Consider the following 25,163-nt stretch of genomic DNA (forward strand, 5'->3'; position numbering starts at 1 on the left):
TTATTATTGTTATTTTTTTAACCCAAATAACTATGTAACTGTAACATTTTGGAGCCACGCAGGGCCCCTTTATCAAGGCACAATTTGCTTGAGGGCAAAAATCCACAGAAACAAAAAGATAAAAAAGGTATAAAGAAAAACAACCCAGGGCAAAGATGTATTCGACTGCCAGCTATAGCTGACGGCCGAATGATGCTGTTTTTAAAGTCATTTGGGCTCCGTCTTTTTATGGTGCCCCATATTACTGTCTGAGCACCGCTATTGCTGTAATTCACCTTATGGCCTATGGTGGCGCATAGTGCTGCTAAATATACCTGCAGCGTTTTGCACAGTTTCATGGCAAATAAAATGTGTGGGTTTTATCTACAGTAGCAGTTGTTTATTTTAAAACTATAGTAGTTGAAAATGGAGTGGTTTATTTTTTTCATTGTTTCCCTATTTTCCCATTAAAATGCATAGAAAATAATGTAATTACTAAAACAACAACAAAAAATCACCTACAAAAACCCTAATTCGTGGCAAACCCGGAGGGGCGGGGGGGGGGCTGGGGGCCTGGGGGGTGTTGGGTGAATTTGTTGTTGTTGTAGTAATAACCGGGGGGGGGGGGGCAATGTGTAGGTCATTTAGGTGTAATATGTAGTGATAAAGTTATTGGCAAAATGAATGGGAGGAGTGCTGAAATGTGAAAATTGCTCTAGTCCTTGGGGGAAAACAACCTGTAGTGTTCAAGAAGTAAAGCCAACGTAATGTCCCAGTTTACACTTTCTGCCACAAAAAGACAGCACAAAAATCACAAAAAGGCACAAAAATCAAGGATACACAATATCCAAATCTAAACAGATTTTTTTCCTAAAGTACAGCTTTAAATTAAAGAGAATCTGTATTGTTAAAATCGCACAAAAGTAAACATACCAGTGCGTTAGGGGACATCTCCTATTACCCTCTGTCACAATTTCGCCGCTCCTCGCCGCATTAAAAGTGGTTAACCACTTCACCACTGAGGGGTTTTACCCCCTGAGCACCAGAGCAATTTTCACCTTTCAGCGCTCCTTCCATTCATTCGTCTATAACTTTATCATTACTTATCGCAATGAAATGAACTATATCTTGTTTTTTCCGCCACCAATTAGGCTTTCTTTAGGTGGCACATTATGCCAAGAATTATTTTTTTCTAAATGTGTTTTAATGGGAAAATAGGAAAAATGTGGGGAAAAAAATAATTATTTTTCAGTTTTCGGCCATTATAGTTTTTAAATAATGCATGCTACTGTAATTAAAACCCATGAAATGTATTTTCCCTTTTGTCCCGGTTATAAAACCATTTAAATTATGTCCCTATCACAATGTTTGGCGCCAATATTTTATTTGGAAATAAAGGTGCATTTTTTTCATTTTTGCGTCCATCCCTAATTACAAGCCCATAGTTTATAAAGTAACAGTGTTATACCCTCTTGACATAAATATTTAAAAAGTTCAGTCCCTAAGGACTATGTATTTTTTTTAATTGTAAATTTTTTAATTTTTTTTTAATTACAAAAAATAAAATAAAATGGGGAGTGTGGGAGGTAATGAGTTAATTTTATGTGTAAAAGTCATTTATTTGTATGTGAAAAATGTGTAGGGTGTAGTTTACTATTTGGCCACAAGATGGCCACAGTAACTTTTTGTTTTAATGCGACCTCCAAGCTTCCTTCCGGAAGCTTGGAGGAAGTATAAGGAGGCTGGACACGTGAGTTTTTTCTCACAATGATCGCGCTGCCCATAGGAGAGCAGCGGATCATTGCGGGGCTTAGATCAACGAACGGGAATGGATTTTCCCGTTCATTGATCTCTGGGCGAGCGGGCGGCGGCGTGTTTACTAGCGGCGGGCGGCGTGTTTACGAGCGGGAGCGCGGGCAGCGTCGGGAACGCGGAAAGTACGTATTTCTCCGTCCCTGGTTGTTAAAGGATGGAAAAAGGGGCGGAGAAATACGTACGCGCGGGGGTAAAGTGGTTAAAAACAGTTTTAAAAAGTTTGTTTATAAACAAACAAAATGGCCACCAAAACAGGAAGTAGGTTGATGTACAGTATGTCCACACATAGAAAATACATCCATACACAAGCAGGCTGTATACACCCTTCCTTTTGAATCTCAAGAGATCATTTGTGTGTTTCTTCCCCCCTGCAGTTCTCATGCACTGAAGTTTCAGGCTGCTTGTTTTTCTCCTGCAAACAGCTTTGCCCTTGTCTGTAATTCTTCAGTATGTGAAAGCCCAGCCAGCTCAGAGGAGGATTTATCCAGCTTGTAAAAGATAAGAGAGAAGAGAGAAGCTGCTCTAATCTAAATAACACACAGGCAGTGTGCATAGAGGGGCCTGGAAGGGGGAGTTCATAGCAGAACCACAACACTGAAGAACTTGGCAGCCTTCCAGACACAGGCTGACAAGTCTGACAGGGGAAAGATACATTGATTTATTACAGAGATAGTGATAGCAGAAAGTGCTGCAGTAAGCCAGAACACATTAGAATAGCTTTTGGAACTAGTAGGATGATAAAAAACAGGATGCAATTTTTGTTACGGAGTCTCTTTAAAGTTGGTTGATTTAGAATGTGAGAAATTTTCATTATGTATGAAATGTATTTGAATCTAAAGGGTATATTTAACCTGGCTGCCTTTAGTTACGGATTTGTTCATAGCTTCACTTATCTATGGTATTCTTTTTTGTATCATCATACAGTCATAGGATAACTGAAATTTTATGTTGGTGTTTAACCAAGTTGGATTTTAAATCCTCATGTTTTTCATTTGCTTTTAAGTCTGAAATGGTCCTAAAGCATCGGGAACTACTGCTGCCTCGGCAGAAATCCTTCATCCCACCACAGATTCCAAACCCTTTTATCCATGAAATCAACTTAACAATCACTGACAAGATATGGGTAAGGATAAACTTTATAAAGAAATGTTTACTTTTTTTTAATTAATTATGAATATTGCCCGAGTGAAGGTATAGAGTGGTGATTGAATTTACATTAACCACTTCGGGACCAGCACCCTCTGCCCCTTAAGGACCAGAGGGTGCTGGTCCAGTAAACCGCCGCTTCCCGACGAATCACCGCTAAAATCCGCCGCTCCCGACGGTCACGCTGCTCTGTCCCTGCCGCAGGCTGCTCTCTCTGCCGTCGGTATGATGGCAGAGCGCTGTGCGCCGGTCAGGAGCCGCTTTCATTGGCTCCTGACCCTGTCACTCCATGTAAGCCAATGGGAACAGCTTACGTAAATGACAAGGCCAGGAGCCATTGAAAACGGCTCCTGCCCGGCTCACAGTGCTCTGCCGTCATAGAGGCAGCAGGGCAGCATATTGCGGCGGAGATTGAGCGGCGACAGCGGTGGGGGCGAACGGTCAATGGGACGTAGAGTTTACGTCAGGTCAGAACCGCAGCGCCCCCTGCCCGCCGTAGATTTATACTGCGGCGGTCCGCAGGTAGTTAGTAATTCTCTAAAATTAATTAGTTTCTGTGCATTTTGGGAGATTCTATACCTGCGTGTATGATTGCAGTCTTAGTTTGTTTATGCTGCATCTTATTTTGATTCATCTCAGGAGTCTTGTCAGTTTAAGAACCAGTGATACTGTATGCTTAAGAAATTAAGTTATTTTATGCTGGAATGCAATCTTTGCTTTTCACAAAACACAATGGCTACACTCAGTTTACAGTGCTATGTTGTTGCTTATGTCTAGTCTACCCACAGCATATGCTTTTAACAGGCTTCCGAGTCATCCACATGGTCTTACTCTAAGGATGACTTTGTGGACATTGTTATATGTTTTACTATGGCATTTTTCAAATAATCAACCTGTATTCATCCAAAGGACAGTACAATCCCCAATGAATCCCACAGTCATGTACTGAGAACTAGGGATTATTAACCAATTCACCCTTGTAAAATGTAATTCAATTAGTTAATGTAGCATATTTTCTTATACATTTGTATTGTATGAACCTCATACCAACTATTGTAGAGCCTTTGAAAAGAAAATATACTGTTTGTAAGGCTTGGTGGTGTATTCTCCACAGTCAGCATGCAACGCATGAGCTGGCGTGGAGGAGGTACACACACTAGCACAAGGAAACAGGCTATCCCTAGTATAGTGGAGGGGAGGACTGACTCCAATAGGAGATTGTGGCGCACAGAGCCGGTGCAGATCTGACAGCCACAAACAATGCTTTCGTTATAACGTCTCAGCGCAAAGTAGCGCTGAGCGCATAAACCAGAACTGAGGAGATCAGGACAGGTAGACAGAATGAACGCTTGCTAGCTAGCGGCTACTTAGCGACAGCAAGCGTCCAAAACCAGACAGACTGGAATGAGGCAGCCAATGCGTTGCGGCGATGGCGTGCCTCACAAAGACAGGACAGGACAGTCAGAAAATAGCAGGATTAAGATAGATGAACGTAACACAGATAAATATACAATAAGTATGTTTTCCTAGCGTATTACAATTACAGCTATCAATGAAACTATTTGTAACGTCTGACTAACATATGTATATATCGGCAATGAACCGATATATGACATAAGCAGGAACGCTGACTAACACTGGAGCAAAACAGGGAACAGGGCTCAGAAGGATTCGCTATCTCTTCGCAGAGATGAACGCAATCCACAAACAGTAACAGAACAGGATTCAGAAGGATTCGTTATCTCTTCGCAGAGATGAACGCAATCCACAAACAGGACCAGGAACAGGGTAACTACCTCAGCACGGGTGGTCACGGTACGCGCAACCTACCAAAACGTGCTGGAAAGCTGACTAACTGCACACAGGATATAAACAGTTCGTGTACGTATACATCAGCGACACTGATGTATCACGTAACACAAATACAAGGAAAATAATAAACGTGCTGGTATGCATATATATTGGCAATGAACCAATATATGATGCAAAGACCAGCAAAGTATCTTTAACAAGAAACACGATCGGGGGCTAAAGCGACAGCAAGGCAGGCTTAAGCTGAAGCTATGAAAACCCAAGGAAACCCTGCAGGAAGCAGATCTTTATACTGAGGTCATCCAATGGGAGCAGACATGCAGATTCCCACACAGGTGAATGATAATCAGTCACAAGCTGACAGCAGGGAAAGACAGACAAAGCTATGCAACTTGCATGGAAATAGATCAGAACTGCCTGAGCTGCAGCACTAATACTTCCAGTAATAGCTGCTGCAGCAGCGATCATTACAGTACCCCCGCCTTTAAAAGTGGATTCCAGACGCTTTTCAAAACTGAAATTTCCAACAAAACAGTCTGACTGATAATTCATGATGACCGGGACAGCCCGGCAAGACCGAATTCCAGAATCAGTCCCCACAAGACTGGACCCATCAGAACCAGAACCTACAGAACCATGCCCATCAGTACTACAAGCCCCAGTGTGACACCCATCAGAACCATGATTTCCAGAAGAAAGCCCTCCGAAACTCCCTGAGCGATACCCACCGCCTTCCAGGAACAGTTCAGAAACGCCAAAGCCTTTGCAATGCCCACCGGTACTGTCTTTACCAACACAAAACCCACTGTTGAACCAGTCCAAGGCACCAGGACAAGTTTTCTCAGAGACCTCCCAGAACACCTTGAAGCTCCAAAGAGATCCCCATAGGTCAGAATGCCCCTTAGGCTCACATGGAGAACTATCAAGAACCCCTATGGAACCTAGGGCAATTCCCGAGTCAGGGCCACAAGGACAAACATCAATATCAGGGCTTTCAGGGACCAGAACCATCTCTGGGCATGCAGGCAGACTGGCAATATCAGAACGTGTTCCCACTAAGGAAGCATCAGAGCACGCTAACACCTTAGACACACTTGGGCATTCTGGCACACAAAGAACATCTGGGCACACCGGCACAAGAGAAACCTCTGGGCATGTCAAGGAACTGTGAGCCTCAGGGTCAGCCAAGACAGGACCAAAACCAGGACTGGCCAAAAAAAAATCATCATGACTAAACTTCGCAACTACTGGACTTTTACACGAGAATGCTGGATCAGACTTAGATGTCGCTGATTCCAGCAAAGTCAGTAACAAATCAGATTCAGGGGCACTAACAAGACAGGACAAATCTTCTGATGTATGCACTGAACCAGACAGGGACTCCACAACTACCTCTGGACTGGACAGAGACTCATTTAATACACTGGATTGGAGCTCATGAGGCGCTGCAGAACAAGTCAGTATTGCAGCAGCCCCCACTGGACTAGGCAAAACTGAGGAATTCCCTGGACAGGAAGGGAACTCTGGAACCTCTGCCACAGCGGCCAGAGAACCAGAATCTTTCAGGATACAGGGCTGGGTTTCAGGAACACTCATCAGACCGGACTGAAATTCTGAGATTTCTATTATTTTGACCAGAGAATCAGAATTATCCATGTTACAGGGCAAGACTTCTGAAACATTCAGAGGACAGGGCTGGAGTTCCTCGGCTGTTACAACACTGGAGAGGGACTCAACATTGGTTAAATCAGACTGTGTACAGGGCAAGGTATCTGACACACTTGCTGACGAGGACAATATTTCAATGGCTTCTGCTTTGCTGGGCAGAAATTCATCAAGTTTTATTAGAGCAGACTTTAATTCCAAAACAGCTGCTAGACAAGTGAATATTACTGCAACACCAACTGAGGTAAGCAGTGCTTCAGCCTCCTCTGCTAGAGGGTTTAAAGTATCCAAAGTACTGGGTGAAGCATAAGACTCTGCGACCACAGCTTCACTGGACAGGATCACTGAACAGTCCATATTGCAGGGCAAAACCATGGAAGCACCTGCTGGACAGCATAATGATTCTGTGACCTGAGTTTCATTGGAGAGATCTACTGCACAATTCATGGTACAGGGCAAATTTATTGGAAAATTTTCTGAACAAGGTAATAATTCTGCGATTTCAGGTTCACATAGCAGATGCTCTGAGCTATTCACGAAACTAGAGCGAGGTGTAGAAACAGGAAGATCAAGACACAATGTTTGCGCATCTGAATCACCATTCATTTGTAAAATTGGAAAATTCAGATGCTGGGGTTCTGAGTTTACTAGACAGGATTGCTGGGACTCGGAAACTGATGCAGTGCACCTACTGGCATCTGCTGGATCAGACAGGAGTTGAACTTTATTAACACAGGTAATTTCTGCAGAAGTGTTTGCAGAGACAGGCAAGATTTTTCTGGTGTCTGTTTCACTAAACAAAGAGTCATGAGTACTGGCTAGACTGGACTCGGAAGTCAGCAGGACCTCTGGATTCTCTGCTGAGAAATTTGCGCAGGGCAAGGTTAAGAATGTATCAGTGGCTTCTGTTTTACTGGGAAGTAACACTGAGTTATCCCTGGTACAGGGTGGAATTGCAGGAACTTCAATTTCACACAAAAAGAGCTCCGAATCACCTGCTGAATCAGCCAAAGGTGCTGAAGCAGGCGGGTCAGAACGCCAAATTTGCGAATTCGGAGTCACAAAAAAATCATCCAAAATCAGTTCCCACACATCAATCAATGGAGCCACAAAGTCATACTCACACACACCAGTTTTTATTAGGTTATAGGCAGACTTAATGCATGCATTCAATACCAATTCACTTTTTGCACTGTAAAATTGACAAAATGAACTTGAATCATTCTTCCATTCATTGACCAGAGCTTCCATCTCTCCTTTCTCAAATGGAGGATTCCAAACATACTTAACAGGCAGATCATGGTTTGCAGATATGATTGTGGCAGGCACATGTATAGGGTTAATTAGCAGGTGATTGGCAGATTCCTTATTCTTAAGAATTTCCAATACCTGTAGCAAGTGTTGAACTGTAGTGTATGCAAACTTCCCTTGGTTCACAAATAAGTTGATTTGTTCAATACTCTGTAATATCTCATCATAATCATACTCAGATAATTCTTTTAAACAAAAATCTTTATTTTCCCTAGCCAGGGAGGAAAGTTCATTAGTAGTTTCATAAGTCCATTTAACTCCCCTGAAAGACAATTGCATTTCATTATCTGTTAATGGCAGAATCTCATTATAGGTCTCAGTCGCTAAGGATAACGATTCTGCAGATTGGACACGTTTCTTAGAACGTTTGCGTTTTGCCTTTGACCTTGCGGTTTTTGGTGATTTATTCAAAGCTGCAGGAAAATTATCAGTAACACTTTCTGCTTGCTGCTCATTCTTGCAAGCAATTGAAGGAGCAGCTGATTGGCCTGCTGCCAGGAGTTCATTAAGAGGAAAAGGCAATGGATCTATGCGCAACCAGTTATGGATCACAAACGCTAGAAATTCCAGCGGTCTATCTTTCAAATCGGAATGATTGAGAACATCAAATGCCCACTGGAATAATTCCCCTTTAAACAAAATATAACTTAGTTGGAGTGCCCAGGTTGAAACAGGAGTCGCTTGGAGATCAGGATTGGTCAGGAACCTGGCACATTCAGAGAAAAACTCATTTTCTGTTTCAGAGCTAAGTTCTTCAAATTTCTTAAAGGAACAGGAACCATAATTAACAGTGTCATACTTTCTGGGAATCCCCCCCACAATGGGGATTGGTAATGGGGTTTTCATAATGTAAGGCTTGGTGGTGTATTCTCCACAGTCAGCATGCAATGCATGAGCTGGCGTGGAGGAGGTACACACACTAGCACAAGGAAACAGGCTATCCCTAGTATAGTGGAGGGGAGGACTGACTCCAATAGGAGATTGTGGCGCACAGAGCCGGTGCAGATCTGACAGCCACAAACAATGCTTTCGTTATAACGTCTCAGCGCAAAGTAGCGCTGAGCGCATAAACCAGAACTGAGGAGATCAGGACAGGTAGACAGAATGAACGCTTGCTAGCTAGCGGCTACTTAGCGACAGCAAGCGTCCAAAACCAGACAGACTGGAATGAGGCAGCCAATGCGTTGCGGCGATGGCGTGCCTCACAAAGACAGGACAGGACAGTCAGAAAATAGCAGGATTAAGATAGATGAACGTAACACAGATAAATATACAATAAGTATGTTTTCCTAGCGTATTACAATTACAGCTATCAATGAAACTATTTGTAACGTCTGACTAACATATGTATACATCGGCAATGAACCGATATATGACTTAAGCAGGAACGCTGACTAACACTGGAGCAAAACAGGGAACAGGGCTCAGAAGGATTCGCTATCTCTTCGCAGAGATGAACACAATCCACAAACAGTAACAGAACAGGATTCAGAAGGATTCGTTATCTCTTCGCAGAGATGAACGCAATCCACAAACAGGACCAGGAACAGGGTAACTACCTCAGCACGGGTGGTCACGGTACGCGCAACCTACCAAAACGTGCTGGAAAGCTGACTAACTGCACACAGGATATAAACAGTTCGTGTACGTATACATCAGCGACACTGATGTATCACGTAACACAAATACAAGGAAAATAATAAACGTGCTGGTATGCATATATATTGGCAATGAACCAATATATGATGCAAAGACCAGCAAAGTATCTTTAACAAGAAACACGATCGGGGGCTAAAGCGACAGCAAGGCAGGCTTAAGCTGAAGCTATGAAAACCCAAGGAAACCCTGCAGGAAGCAGATCTTTATACTGAGGTCATCCAATGGGAGCAGACATGCAGATTCCCACACAGGTGAATGATAATCAGTCACAAGCTGACAGCAGGGAAAGACAGACAAAGCTATGCAACTTGCATGGAAATAGATCAGAACTGCCTGAGCTGCAGCACTAATACTTCCAGTAATAGCTGCTGCAGCAGCGATCATTACACTGTTAAAGTGTTCCAGGTTATCCTGCACGTTTTGAACTACAGTTTACTTGATCTTTGATATAAAGTGTTTTGTTTTTTTTACTTTGAATCTACATTGCAGTAGGATGTGAATTTATTGACCCATTATTTGTGAAAGCAGTGGCGTAGCAATAGAGGGTGCAGAGGTAGCGACCGCATCGGGGCCCTTGGGCAGAAGAGCCCCGAAGGGTCCACCCTCTATTACAGAGGGTGGACTCTAGAGAGGAGATGTTTATGTTACCCTCATGGGTCTTTTTTGAAAGGTTAGCTTTGGTAGATTAACATCATTATTACTGATGTGTGTGTCAGAAATGTAATCAACTAAATCGCAGCAGGTTTATTTGTATTTTTAGTGGTTTCATTTAATTTATATCTGTCGATAGCTTTTAGTAAATTTTTCAATAAAGATATAAAAAAACGTTGCCCACAGTGCTAAAATACATATATACTTTTTATGTCAGGATGCATCAAACCCTAAAACAAATACTGAAAAAACTCATTGACCCCTATTCCACCAACATACACGCTGGACTCATACCCTCACTGCAGCGGGTTGTGGGGTAAAAAAAGGGCGGTGTGGGAATGATAATTAAATATGGTCAGAAATGAATAAAAACAATTATTCAACGAGTTTAAAATTCAAGGTTTAAAGTGACCCAGAAATCAATAAAAAGACTGTCTTTTACTTACCTAGGGCTTCCTCCAGCCCCATAAGCATGGATGCATCCCTCACAGTCATCACGCTGCCTCCCGCGGTCCGCCCGGAATCCTCCATGAAGCCGCAACGAAACTCCGGTAGACGGCTCAGTCATGCGCAGAAGGCCTGCTGCTGAAGTCACATAGCCGCTTACCGGAGCAGATTGCGGCTTAACGGAGGACCGCGGAGGATGGCGAGGGACGCATCCATGCTTCTGGGGCTGGAGGAAGCCACGGGTAAGTGAAAAACAGTCTTTTTACTCATCTCTGGGTCACTTTAAGACCAAAAATATGGTATGCGATGTAGTGCAAAGGATCCGTCGATTTACCGCTCAATCCAGCCATTTGCAGAGTGTGAAGAGGTAAGATGCTGCAATCTGAAGCAGTGAGACTGAATGGGTCAGTTTCCGGCGTGGATGACTCATGCTGGCAGCGCTGCCAATGGGCAGTATAGTTTCCGCCCAGCTTGGTCAGTGATGTAATTAACAGGAACCAATGGACACTTACGTGCTTCAAAAGGCAAACCCCTCTTCTTCAGAGATGTCCCCTGGGCTTCTACTCTCCTCATTTGTAGCAATAGCATGCCTATACCACCCCTTCATTAATTATTACAACTGTCACCCTACAATTCAGTTTATTGTAGATACAGTGATCACACAGATGTTCCTTCTCCAAAATCAGATAACATACCTTTGGGTACCAGATATAAACAAACACAGAACACAAACACAGAACATTTATATCGCGCTTTTCTCCTGGCGGACTCAAAGCACCAGAGCTGTAGCCACTAGGGCGCGCTCTATAGGCAGTAGCCGTGTTAGGGAGTCTTGCCCAAGGTCTCCTACTAAATAGGTGCTGGCTTACTGAACAGGCAGAGCCGAGATTCGAACCCAGATCTCCTGTGTCAGAGGCAGAGCCCTTAACTATTACACTATCCAGTGTACATTTATTAGCTTAGAAAAGCCTATATTCGCAAATTTGTGAAGCGTTCCATATTAAAAGACACTTTGGGGACATTGTATCTAGTTGATATATCCATACTGATTTTGCCTTGGATAAAGTTTTATATGATCTTGGGTTTAATTCACATCAAGCTTTAGCAGCGCAGCTTAATGAGAGGAAGGCGAGCTCAGCGCTCACTATGCTAAGGTAGTACAGTGTAGCATGCACTGGTAACTTACGCACACTCCGGGTAACTAACGCCCACTCCACTTGCCCTGTCCTGAGCCCCGGCGGGTCCAGTGGCTTTCTAGGACGGAAATTTATCCACCACATTAGGTTGAGAAGTACTACAGATTAAGGAACCTGTCAAATTTATCCAGGGGATTAAACTAGATTTAGTCTAGTTAATAGATACACCTGAGATGTCACCAAAGTCATCAAAGATTTGCAACAGATTTGTTGACAGCGATGTACCAGGATTGGCCAGATATCTAAGCAAGTCCTTCAAATACAGACAGAGAAGTTCTTTAGTCCTATTGATTCTAAAGCCAGTAATATCCGAGGATTCCCTAATAGCCTGTGCTAGTGGCTCTAAAAGCAATGGAAAATAAAAAGACAACAGAGAACAATCCTGATGGGATCTGAAAAGGCTCAGACACACGACTCTTAAAGGATACCACAACTGAAATGTGACATAATGAGATAGACATGTGTATGTACAGTGCCTAGCACACAAATAACTATGCTGTGTTCCTTTTTTTCTTTCTCTGCCTGAAAGAGGTAGATATCAGGTATGTAAGTGGCTGACTCAGTCCTGGCTCAGACAGGAAGTGACTACAGTGTGACCCTCACTGATAAGAATTTCCCCCTTTTTTATCTCTTTCTTGCTCTCAGAAGCCATTTTCTTCCAGGAAAGTGTTTTATAGTTGGAATTTCTTATCAGTGAAGGTCACACTGTAGTCACTTCCTGTCTGAGTCAGGACTGAGTCAGCCACTTACATACCTGATATTTACCTCTTTCAGGTAGAGAAAGAAAAAAAGGAACACAGCATAGTTATTTGTGTGCTAGGCACTGTACATACCCATGTCTATCTCATTATGCCACATGTCAGTTGTGGTATCCTTTAATGCAAAGCCTAGCTACTGGAGTATTATGCAAAATCTAGAACCAGCGAATTAAACCATACCCATCCCCAAACCCACATTTTTATATTACTTAAAGAGACTCTGTAACAAAATTTTCAGCCTTATTCCTTCTATCATATAAGTTCCTATACCTGTTCTAATGTGGTCTGGATTACTGCAGCCTTTTCTAGTTGCACTGTCTCTGTAATATATCTTTTCTTTGTCAAGCCTTGTCAACCCAGGGAGGAATGAGCTGCCTCTGTTGTAATGAAAGTCCCCTCCAGGCTCTGTGTGCTTTGTTTACTCCTCACTTTCTGCTCTCACTTTCAGCTTGTCTGTGCAGTTTGTGAGGCTGAGCGAGGAGGGAGCTGCCTGTCAGAATATGAGAATCCCAGACTGGAGTGCAGATAATAAACTTGTAGTATATATATAAATATATATATATATATATATATATATATATACAGTGTATACATATATACATATATACATAAACATCACTTCCTGGTTCATACAGCAGGAGGAATGGCAGCGCTTTTAAAACTCATACCTGAATGATTTTCTTGCATAGATGTGCAGAGCTCCAATAACTACTGGACTAAAGTACACACAACACTCATTGCAGGCACAAAGAGGGGGGACATAGCTTCAGTGTGGGGTGAACCTATACCTGAATGATTTATCTGCCATAATGTGCAGAGCTCCAATAACTACTGGACTAAAATACACACCTGGCTTTCACTACAGGCAAAGGATTGGGGGGGGGGGGGGGGGTGTTAGCTTCAGTGATAATATGTGCACAAATTATAACCTAATAGACTTCCCCACAGCGGTGACGTACCCCCTTGGGGAAGACCTACGCTAATCTAGCAATAAAAACACAATATTTCCAGTGCAGCTACTCAAACAAATGGTTCGAATCTCGGCTCTGCCTGTTCAGTAAGCCAGCACTAATTCAGTAGGAGACCTTTGGCAAGTCTCCCTTACACTGCTACTGCCAATAGAGCGCGCCCTAGTGGCTGCTGCTCTGCTCTGGCGCTTTGAGTCCGCAAGGAGAAAAGCGCAATATAAATGTTATTTGTCTTGTATACACATTTCATAAAACAAACATACAGACTGCAAGGGGGGGAGGGGGTTAGCGTCAGTGATAATATGTGCACAAATTATAACCTAATAGACTTCCCCACAGCGGTACCCCTTGGGGAAGACCTACGCTAATCTAGCGATAAAAGCACAATATTTCCAGTGCAGCTGGTTATCGGCCATGTTTTTTGTTTGTAAACACTGCCTAAAACTGGCGATTAAAAGCTAGGATCATGGCGGAAACTGCAAAGAGGGATCCAGGAGATCACAGTGCCTCGATTGGTATGTTTTTTATTGTTCAAATTGGACAGTATAGATTCTCTTTAGGTTTCAAAAGGATTTTATTGATTTAGAATAGGTATATAGGCCAAAATGCCAATAAAATCCATGCAGTGGCTATGACTGTAAGCTACAGAGATATACATGCATACTTATAGCACAACATAGGTTAAACCACATAAGGAAATACTTCAAAACAAAAGGACAAGAAACAAAGACACTCAGCAACCTGTTGATAGAATCAAATAGAGAAATTATACAAAATATGGGATAGGCCACAGTTCTCCAACCATGTAATCCAGGGGGACCAGGTATTATGAAAACCTCTCAGTAACTTTTGCTGTAACATGAGGCACTAGCATGATTTCCGAGAGTAAGGTAAATATACCTTCCAGTGGGAGGTGAGAGGTATTCCAATTTTGGACAATGACTCTTTTTGCAGTGGAGGCCATGTGCTGTAGGAGTCTATGGGTGTGGTATTTAAGCTAAGGAGGCTTGTCCCCTAACAGAAATAAAGTGATGGTGAAAGGGATCGGGTGTCAGAGTATTGCAGACATCTTATTCCAAAGAGTACACCAAAAGGCCTGCACTCTTGGACAAGCAAACCAAACATGCCAAAGTGATCCTGTTGCTCTGCAACCCCTAAAGCAGTTTGGAAATATGGTAGTGTCTAGCCTTTGGAGCCTGTCTGGAGTGTAGTAGACACGGTGCAAAAGGTTGACAGACATCTCTTATGTGGAATAGCACATGAGAGGGCAAATGCATACACAGGGAAAGAATAACCAACAGATAAAACATTAACCAAAATAATTAGACACTCACACCAACTGGAATTTAATTGGCCGCAGGCACTTTTTATTGGTGAATAAATTATTTTGTAGATAAACCTTTATCTTTAATCAAACTTTAATAACATAAATAACTTCATATAAAACATATGTCAAACTTGAATAAAAAGTCCAATATATAAGTCCATAACAAAATGAGCACAGAGCCCACCCACCTTAGTGGGTGACTTTACTAAAACACAATGACTGAAGTACCTAAAGAAAATCCGTCCAACCAATTCAGATAACAGGCCGGCCCAAAGCAGGCCGCCTCCACTGTGACACCAATAAATAAAGAGCCTGCAACAAAAAGGGGGGTGGGGGGTGGGAGGGGAAACAGTTCCAGCAGCTCCTCAAGGCAGAATGACAGGCTCGTGATGGGAGGGGTATATTTATCCTGGCAGACGTCCAGCATCTATTGGCCAGCTGACCTCCCGCACTTTCTGACAGCTGCCAATCACAGGTGAGATAATCTGTTGCTGGCCAGCGAAGCTATTCCTGTTCTCTCTTCTTTCTTCTTCTTCTTCTTTTTTTTTTTTCTTTTTACCTGAAAGAGAAAATTACAGCAGCAGTCTCTGCACAGCAAAAGCATTAACACCTAACATGCCAGATCTAATACCACATAAACTCCCTGCCTAAATTAATCTAAACTAAACCCTAATGCCTAAACCCATAAATTAAATTAATGGAGACATTAACCCCTTTGATGCTGTAGCCCCATTCTTATAAATGAGTTAACATGGGAGGGTAAATGCCCATAACAAAATGAGCACAGAGCCCACCCACCTTGGTGGGCGACTTTACCCACCAGCCGGGCGTAGCACGGCCCCACCCCCACCTGCGGCAAGCTCAATCAAATCCTGCAACCCCATTGTGAAGAAACGCGGAAAAGCCGCCGCATGGACGCAAGATAGGGCGGCTGTTTCCGCGTCTGGCATAGAGGAACGCGGAGATACCGCCGCGTCTGACGCGGCGGTTTGTGTGCTTAGGCCTGCCTCTCACAGTAAGGTGGGACGCGGAGAAAGCGCCGCATGCTCGAACAGCGTGGTGGCGGATTCCGCATCCCATACGGCTACTACATTACAACACATGACTGGGGTGGCTGGGACCAATAGTCCACACTGGTTCAGGAGGACGCGTGCGCGCGCAGAGAGGCAGGGTTTTATGGCAGTCAGAGGAAGGTCAGCTGACCAGGCCAGTCAGCTGACATTTGCAGCATCTTTCATTGATCCAGCAATTAAGGGAGGTGCTGGAGAGCACTGAAGTATATATACTGGATGCTGGTCATTCTCTGGTTGTCTGGCGTTGCGATCACTTAGTGGTAGCATTCAGACCTGTTCTAGCATAGTTTCCAAAGGTGTTGACGGCCAAGGATCGCACACCTTAGAGTTAGGAAATTATACTTTATTATTTGTTATGACCTTCTGCCTGCCTGACTATTCCTTTTGATCTCTGATTCTGTACCTTGCTATTTCTGATAACCTGTTGCCAAACTCTGCCTGTTCCTGGACTCTGTATCTGCCTCCTGATTCTGTACCCTGCTATTCTGATACTCCGTTGCCGTACCCTGCCTGTTCATTGGATTCCGTATCTGTCTCCCGAATCTGTACCTTATCTGTCTGTGTGTTAACGACCTGGCTTGCCCGACCTCGAGAACTAGCCTTACTGTTAGAGGCAGTTCCCAGATCTGTTAGTGACACTCCCTCATTGGTGTCACTCACACTCTGTCCTTCCTCTCTCTGCTTAGCTCCTCCCCCGGGAGAGTCTAGGCCACGGAAGGTACTTACTTTTCTGTGAACTCAGAGTATTACTGTTGCATTAACACTTACTCGTTGCTCAGGTGTCCAGAGGTTAGAATATATATCTGATTATCGGTGATACTGCAGATCATCAATAATCGGGTATATTCTGCATTGTTGGTGATACTGCAGTTCACCGGTAGTCAGACCCTCTCTGTGTTACACCGATCATTACAGAACGCCAGACCATAAAATACAATGGATACACATCCCGACCGTCTGGGCGCACTTGCCACTTCAGTGGATCACATCAACCAAGTGCTGGGTAGCCACAAGACGATGAATGACGCCTTGTCTGGCTCTTTGCAAACCCTCCAGACGGCCGTGGAGGAGGTGCGATTCCCTCCTAGTTCCGACATACGTATGCCGGTACCTGAGAAATTTTCTGGTCACAGGTCAGACTTCCGAAATGTTAGGAGTAGAGTGTTATCCTACTTTGAGTTGAGACCCCGATCTTCGGGAACGGTGGCCCAAAGGGTCACATTTATTAAGACCTTGTTATCAGGCGACTCTCAGACCTGGGCTTACAGTTTGCCCCCCGGAGATTTAGCCCTGACCTCAGTGAATGATTTTTTTAAAGCTATGGCTGTGATTTACGACGACCCAGACCTTGCTGCGACTTCTGAGCGGAAGCTCAAGCTTTTGCGTCAAGGCAAGGGTCCGGTCGAGGATTACGCAGCAGAGTTTAGGAGGTGGTCAGTCTCAGCCAGGTGGGACACCTATGCCCTCCTAGACTGCTTCTTATCAGGATTGTCGGATGAGGTATCAAATCTTTTAAGTCTGCCAGAACCTAAAACTGTCGATGAGGCCATTTCATCAGCCATCCGAGTTGACCGCAGACTACGCTATCAGAAGCAGACCCGGGGTAGTAGTCAGGTCAGATTGGTGTCCTACGCTGCGCCTCCAGTCACTCCACCTCCTTCCGTCTCGCCTCCACCCGAACCTATGCAAATTGGTTGGTCAAAAATATCCCAAGTGGAGCGAAGACGTAGGATGTCCGAGCAGTTATGTCTTTACTGTGCAGAGGGGGGCCATAGAGTACGCAATTGTCCAAATAAGTCGGGAAACGCTACCGCCTAGGAGTTGTAGGGGGTAACACCCTAGGCGCATGACTTTCACCCCTAGAAGATAAACGATTACTTCTCCCTTGTACTGTCACATGGGAGGGTAAATCTGAAGTCTCTGAGGCTTTCGTTGAGTCGGGCTCAGAGGCAAATTTTATGGATTACGAGTTTGCTAAGAGATTAGGTGTTCCGCTCACCCTGGTTAAACCACCCCTGCAGGTTACGGCAGTAGACGACTCACCTCTACAGCGTAATCATCCACTGTCCCAGACTCCAGAGGTAGAAGTCACCATAGGGGTATTACATAAAGAGAGGCTGCAGTTTTTTGTTTTACACATGACAACCTCCACTATCATCCTTGGTATGCCGTGGCTACACATCCATTCGCCACAGATAGATTGGTCCACTGGTCAGTTAACTAGCTGAGGGTGTCCCAGAGTCTTACGTTGAGTTCTCAGACGTATTCTGTCCCAAAGCTGCTGATAAGCTACCGCCCCATCGCCCGTTCGACTGTCCGATTGATCTCCTATCAGGTTGTATGCCCCCTAGAGGCCACTTATACAATTTGTCTGGGCCAGAAAAAGTGGCCATGCAGGAATACATCCGTGAAAACTTAGCCAAAGGGTTCATTCGCCCTTCCTGGTCGCCTGCTGGAGCAGGTTTCTTTTTTGTTAAGAAAAAAGACGGAGGCCTTCGCCCATGCATTGATTACCGGGCGCTGAATAAAATTTCAATTAAAAATCGCTATCCATTACCCTTGATAGACGATTTGTTCATTTAGGTCACTAATGCCAAGATCTTTTCCAAACTGGATTTGCGGGGTGCATACAACCTGGTGCGGATCAGAGAGGGCGATGAGTGGAAGACGGCCTTCAACACACCCGACGGGCACTACGAGTATCTGGTGATGCCCTTCGGGTTGTGTAACGCCCCGGCCGTCTTCCAAGAACTCATTAATGAGGTTTTTAGGGAGGTGTTGGGTAAATTTGTCCTAATTTACCTAGATGACATTTTAATCTTCTCGAACAACCTCTCTGAGCACAGAGCTCATGTTAAATTTGTGCTGCACAAACTTAGACAGAACAGGCTTTATGCTAAACTAGAGAAATGCATTTTTGAGGTGACATCTGTTGCTTTCCTGGGATACATAATTTCCACTTCTGGCCTGTCTATGTTTCCCGCCAAAGTCTCTGCGGTACTGGAGTGGCCTCAGCCAGTGAGACTCAAATCTCTTCAGAGATTTTTAGGGTTTGCAAATTACTATAGAAGGTTCATAAAGGGATACTCTACAGTCATTGCACCCCTCACCAGTCTCACTAAGAAAGGGGCAGATACCAATCACTGGTCCCCCGAGGCTCTGGCCGCCTTCTCCACTCTGAAGGAACTGTTTTGCTCTGCACCCATATTGAGACACGTAGACACCTCTTACCCATTCATTGTGGAGGTTGACGCCTCAGAACTTGGAGTAGGGGCTGTGCTGTCTCAACGTTCTGGGCTGCAGGGGAGGTTGCACCCGTGTGCCTATTTCTCTCGGAGGCAGAGAATAAAGCCAGCGCTCACCACATGGGTTGCATTCAAATGACTTATCACCTCACGTACGCCACTTATACAGCTCAAATACACACTCAGCAATCAAACAGATGCAAAACATATGCATAATTAAATACTTACCATGCAAACATGAAAGCACAATGGGAGCTGCTAACCTGGTAGTTAAAAAATTAAAACAAATACGGTTAGAAGGCTGCGCATCCCTGACCTAATACTACAGTTGAATGGTAAATTGCTGTGGTGTACACCGCCCCTCCTGGACTAAAATTGCACACCCCGCATCCAAACAATGCAATACTGGTTAATGGAGAAAGTTTAGCGTCCATTATAGTTTGCATGCAAAATACAATTTATTGGACATCTGCACCAACGTTGAGGTAATTCTCCGGAGCAGATGTCCTACACTATCTGACCTCAGTTAAAAGCACATGTCCTTACCCTGACAGCAGCTAATCAAAAATGTGTAACTTACATTCAGGGGCGTAACTAGAAATCACTGGGCCCCCCTGCGAATATTTGGATGGGCCCCCCCATAGGTGCCAAATAATCGTAATGGGGCAGCGTTTCACTGTAAATTAATTGTAATGTGGGCAGAGTTCACCAGAAAATCGTAATGTGGACAGCGTTCACCAGAAAATCGTAATGTGGGCAACGTTCACCAGAATATCGTAATGTGGGCCAGAAGATCGTAATGTGGGCAGAGTTCACCAGACAATCGTAATGTGGGCCAGAAAATCGTAATGTGGGCAGTGTTCACCAGAAAATCGTAATGTGGGCCAGAAAATCGTAATGTGGGCAGAGTTCACCAGAAAATCGTAATGTGGGAAGAGTTCACCAGAAAATCGTAATGTGGGCAGCAGTCACCAGAAAATTGTAACGTGGGCAGCAGTCACCAGATAATTGTAACGTGGACAGCATTCACCAGACAATCGTAATGTGGGCAGCGTTCACCAGAATATCGTAATGTGGGCCAGAAAATCGTAATGTGGGCAGAGTTCACCAGAAAATCGTAATGTGGGCAGTGTTCACCAGAAAATCGCAATGTGGACAGCGTTCACCAGAAAATCGTAACGTGGACAGCATTCACCAGACAATCGTAACGTGGGCAGTGTTCACCAGAGAATCGTAATATGGGCCAGAAAATCACAATGTGGACAGCAGTCACCAGAAAATCCTAATGTGGGCAGCAGTCACCAGAAAATCGTAATGTGGGCAGCAGGCACCAGAAAATCGTAATGTGGGCAGCGTTCACCAGAATATCGCAATGTGAGCAGCATTCACCAGAATATCGTAATGTGGGCAGCGTTCAAAAGAAAATCTTAATGTGGGCAGCGTTGACCAGAAAATCGTAACGTGGACAGCATTCACCAGACAATGGTAATGTGGGCAGCAATCACCAAAAAATCGTAACGTGGGCAGCAATCACCACAAGATCGTAATGTGAGCCAGAAAATCGTAATGTGGGCAGCAGTCACCAGAAAATCGTAATGTGGGCAGCAGTCACCAGAAAATCGTAATGTGGGCAGCAATCACCAGAAAATCGGAATGTGGGCAGCGTTAAACAGAATATCGTAATGTGGGCAACAATCACCTAAAAAAATTGTAATGTGTGCAGCAGTCACCAGAAAAAAAAATGCCCCTGTAAAAAAAACAAAAAAACTATTCACTCACCTGTCAGGAGTCTCTCCTGGCCTCTGGTGCGCACTGCGCAGCTCCCCGACACTCCTCCTGTGCAGCACATCTCCCGCGCTGACAGGCAGAGTGCAGGGCTACGGCAAGATGGCGCCCGAAGCCCTGTACTGGAGACACAAATAGTCTCCAGTGCAGGGCTTCAGCAGCCATTTTTTTCTCCTGCCGGAGGAATATGCAGGCTGCTGGAGCAGGGCTGCGGGGAATGAACTAGCGCAGCGTCTATTAGACGCTGCGGCCAGTTGAGCACCTTGCTGGGGGGTCCAGAATCGGGCACGTGGCAGCGTTCCCCCCGCACACAGCGAGCAGGCCCCAGAGGGGCCCCGGGCCCCCCTGCAGCTGATGAGGTTGCATCCCCAGTAGGTACGCCGGTGCTTACATTCAATATGGACAGCAGAGAATAAAGCCAGCGCTCACCACATGGGCTGCATTTGAATGACTTATCACCTCATGTGCACCACTTATACAGCTCAAATACACACTCAGCAATCAAACAGATGCAAAACATATGCATAACTAAATACCTACCATGCAAACGGGAAGCACAATGGGAGCTGCTAACCTGGTAGTTACAAAATTATGAAAACAAATACGGGTAGAAGGCTGCGCATCCCTGACCTAATACTACAGTTGAATGGTTGAATCGACCAGCTTAGTCTACCGACTTTTGACTTTCCATACTAAAGACAACTCCTTAAAAAAGTCGATCGCTTTGTCGATTGAATCAGATTCACTAGATGTATGGTTAGCTTTACTCTAGGGCCAATTTAGGGGGAAGCCAATAAACTTATCTCTAAGTGTATTTTTTTTTTTTACAAAATTTCGGTCATTTTTGCTTAAAATTATAAAAACTGAAAATAGCAGCAATCAGATAACACCAAAAGAAAGCTCTATTTGTGCGAAGAAAAGGAGGTAAAATTAATTTGGGTGCTAAGTTGTATGATCGAACAATAAACTGTTAACGTTGTGACGTGCCGTATTGTAGAAAAATGGCCTGGTCATTAGGTGGTATAAACCTCTGGGGCTTAAGATGTTAAATCGAATACATGACATGACTGTTTTTCTACTTTTATTGAAAGCTACTGGTAAAACTCTCCTATGTTACTATATATTTCCCTTTCTTGATCGCCTTGAATTATTATTCATTTCATGCCTCTGTTTTGTAGATGCTGCTGTGTGGCCTCATTATTTTTCCATTACGCCTTGTTCTTTTTGCGATTGTTGGTCTAGCAGCATGGTTGACTGCTTTCATCATAAGATGTTGTGTTCCAAAGTCAAGCAAAGGAGCATTAACAGGATGGAAAAGGTATTTATATTAGACAAGACAAGACAAATAACATTTATATTGCCCTTTTCTCCTGGCGAACTCAAAACACCTGAGCTGCAGCCACTAAAACATGCTCTATAGTGTTAGGGAGTCTTGCCTAAGGTCTCCTACTGAATAGATGCTAGCTGAACCGGAAGAGCTGAGATTCAAAACCAGGTCTCCTTTGTCAGTGGCAGAAACCTTAACCAGTACACTCCAGCCATTTAAAAAAAATTCTCAGTAACAATAAATTCATAAGCGTAATCAAGTGCAAACTGTTTTAGTTCATTTAAGGGAACTGAACACCTTATATATAAACATATTTAAAATCTGTTTTATTACTTTAAAAAGTTTTATTATAGTATGGTATATGACTGTCATTGCCAAGACCCAGGTTTGAATACTGGGCTATGTAGAGAAAAGAAGGCTCCTTAATCTAATTGTAAGCCATGGGGCTTAGGCGTGGGAGGTGGCTTGAGAACTACATATGGAGGCTAGAACATTTCTCGACGCGTTTCATGACTAAGCATTATTGACCTGCTGACGCTATGGGCTTGATTCATTAACCGGCGCTAAGTGTTAGTGCCGGAGTGACTAGCACCTGCGCAAAGCTACATCGCGCACAGCAGCGTGCACAGCATGCGCAGCACGGTGCGCCGGTAATAATGCACGTGCGACGATAACATCACACCCGCTACTAGGGATGGTCGGAATGCCAATTTCCGATTCCGCGGTAAATCCGCATTCCGTCATGTACCGATTACCGATTCCGCCTTCCGCTACCAATTTCCGCATTCCAATGCGGAATTTCCGCCGGAAATCGCGGAAATTCCGCCCGACTTTAACATCGATTTTCTCAAAAACTATAAGGTCTTTTTGAAAACTTTTTTTTGCATCTTGTTCAGAAGATTCTGTTTAATAAACCCTGAAAATTTGGTGTTTCTAGGACTTACGGTAGCTTTGCTATTAACTGCTAAAGTCGGCGGATTTTTACTGTAATATAAAATGCAGAAAATAGGCAGATTTTCTGCATTTTACATTACAGTAAAAATCCACCGACTTTAATGGTTAATAACAAAGCCCCCTTAAGTCCTAGAAACACCAAATTTTCAGGGTTTATTAAACCGAATCTTGTGAACAAGATGCAAAAAAAAAGTTTTCAAAAAGACCTTATAGTTTTTGAGAAAATCGATGTTAAAGTCGGGTGGAATTTCCGCGATTTCTGGCGGAAATTTCCGCGATTTCCGGCGGAAATCCGCCTACGGCACTTACATTACCGATTTCCGCATTCCGATGCGGAAATGCAATTTCCGATCGGAATTTCGGAAATTGCATTTCCGCGGAATCCGATGGAGCATCCCTACCCGCTACCCTGTAAACGTTGCACCCGGTGCGCCGTTTTCAGCGCATCGGGTTCGATGTTTACAGGGCAGTGGATGCGACGTTATCGTTGCACCTCGCACTATTACCGGCGCACCGTGCTATGCGTGCTGTGCATGCTGCTGTGCACGATGTTTGGGCGCAAACCACCTAACACCACTAGATATTAAAGGCACACTAACCGGCTTAGCGCCGGTTAGTGAATCAAGCTCCATGAGTTTATTGTACGTGTCTTCTCTCTTGAAACACTTGGTGCAGTATGACCCAAGAGTCTTTCTACCCTGTTATTTTGCTGTTCAATGGACTGTCATTTGAATTCTGTGCAATGAAATCTGTGTTTTTATTGCAAATTGTTTTGTGCAGTTGTAATTTCCTTGTCAAAGAATACATTCTTAGGTAATTTCTTTGTTTGACTGTATTAATAAATAAATATTTTTTTTAAAAAACTCTAAACAAATTTCTAAAATGAACCTTAAAGCGGTATAAAACCCTGACATAATATTGAATAAAAATGGTTTCCTACTTTTGAAATGCCATATGGTTATCCTATTTGCATTTGTGCATAAGTATTATTGTTCATTTAGAAATTATAGGTTCCCAAAAAGAACAGTTTTTTTGCTTTGTTGTTATTAATAACTGGCTTTATTCATTGTGTATTGAAGGCAGACATGCTTTGACTCTCTGTCTGTGTGGAGCTGCTTCTCCACAGTCAGAGAATGTGTCACATCCCTCACTTGATACATTTAAGTAAACACAAGATAACATAAACTACAACTTCAACTTCTGATGCATCCACATTTCATTGCACTGAACTTTCAAGCTCTGTGTGTAACCCTTCGAATGCTGGTTTTGTAAAAAAAAAGAAATGCTGGTTGCATATAATATGCTGTAAATAATGTTTTAGAGCAAAGATGAAATGCTGGGTTATTTTCCGCTTTAAGGTATGTTCATAAATGATGTGTTGTGTGTGTGTTTGTGTGTATGTGTGTGTGTGTGTGTGTGTGTGTGTGTGTGTGTGTGTGTGTGTGTGTGTGTGTGTCAGTGTTAAATTAACTTACCTTCGGGGGTTGCTCTTGTAGCTGTCCCTATCGCATGGCCAAAGCTCAAAGTGCCTGCAGGTTCATTGCATTCCCAACTGCTTGTGTATGCCAGGGATTGTAGTGTGGCAGGTCACTGGTGCATGCTGGGAGATGTAGTCTTCAGGACTGGATTTGTACTTTTTACCACCCAAGGCCAACTATCAGCAGCTGCCTCTGGACCGACAGCATCCTACCCCCCCCCCCCGCATCATTGCAGGGATTAGATTGTAGGCTCCCCTGAGGACAGTTAGTGATTAGTAATGGCAGGGATTCAATTGTAAGTTCCTTGGCGAGTGGCACATTTGGTGAGTGACAGGCGGCTCAGAGATCACTGTAAGTGCCCATTCGCTGCCCCTTCATCCCCCAAGTGCCAGATCCGGCTGTTTGTAGTAGCGCGATGCTATGTGCAAACTCATTGTAGCATGACAAATGTTTGGCAGGCTAATTGCTACTGCCTCCCTGCTGCCCACAGACCACCCCTTGCTTTCCTGGTGCCCTAGGCCATGGCCTATGTGGCCTTGCCTGAAATCTGCCCATGGTAGTCTTTAA

The 25,163-nt window shown here is 43.9% G+C and overlaps 1 protein-coding gene across 4 annotated transcripts in view; it reads left to right on the plus strand.

Moving 5' to 3' along the window:
* LPCAT2 (lysophosphatidylcholine acyltransferase 2) overlaps nt 1-25,163 on the plus strand; it is a 390,784-nt gene that overhangs the window by 120,801 nt on the left and 244,820 nt on the right. For all 4 annotated transcript variants that reach the window (XM_068260831.1, XM_068260828.1, XM_068260829.1 and 1 more), the window contains 2 exons: nt 2,798-2,917; nt 22,016-22,155. In XM_068260831.1, coding sequence (XP_068116932.1) covers nt 2,804-2,917; nt 22,016-22,155 — 254 coding nt within the window. In that variant the 5' untranslated portion in view covers nt 2,798-2,803. The remainder of the gene's footprint in view (nt 1-2,797; nt 2,918-22,015; nt 22,156-25,163) is intronic.

This window comes from Hyperolius riggenbachi, chromosome 11 (assembly GCF_040937935.1).
Source record: "Hyperolius riggenbachi isolate aHypRig1 chromosome 11, aHypRig1.pri, whole genome shotgun sequence".
Lineage (NCBI taxonomy): Eukaryota > Metazoa > Chordata > Amphibia > Anura > Hyperoliidae > Hyperolius > Hyperolius riggenbachi.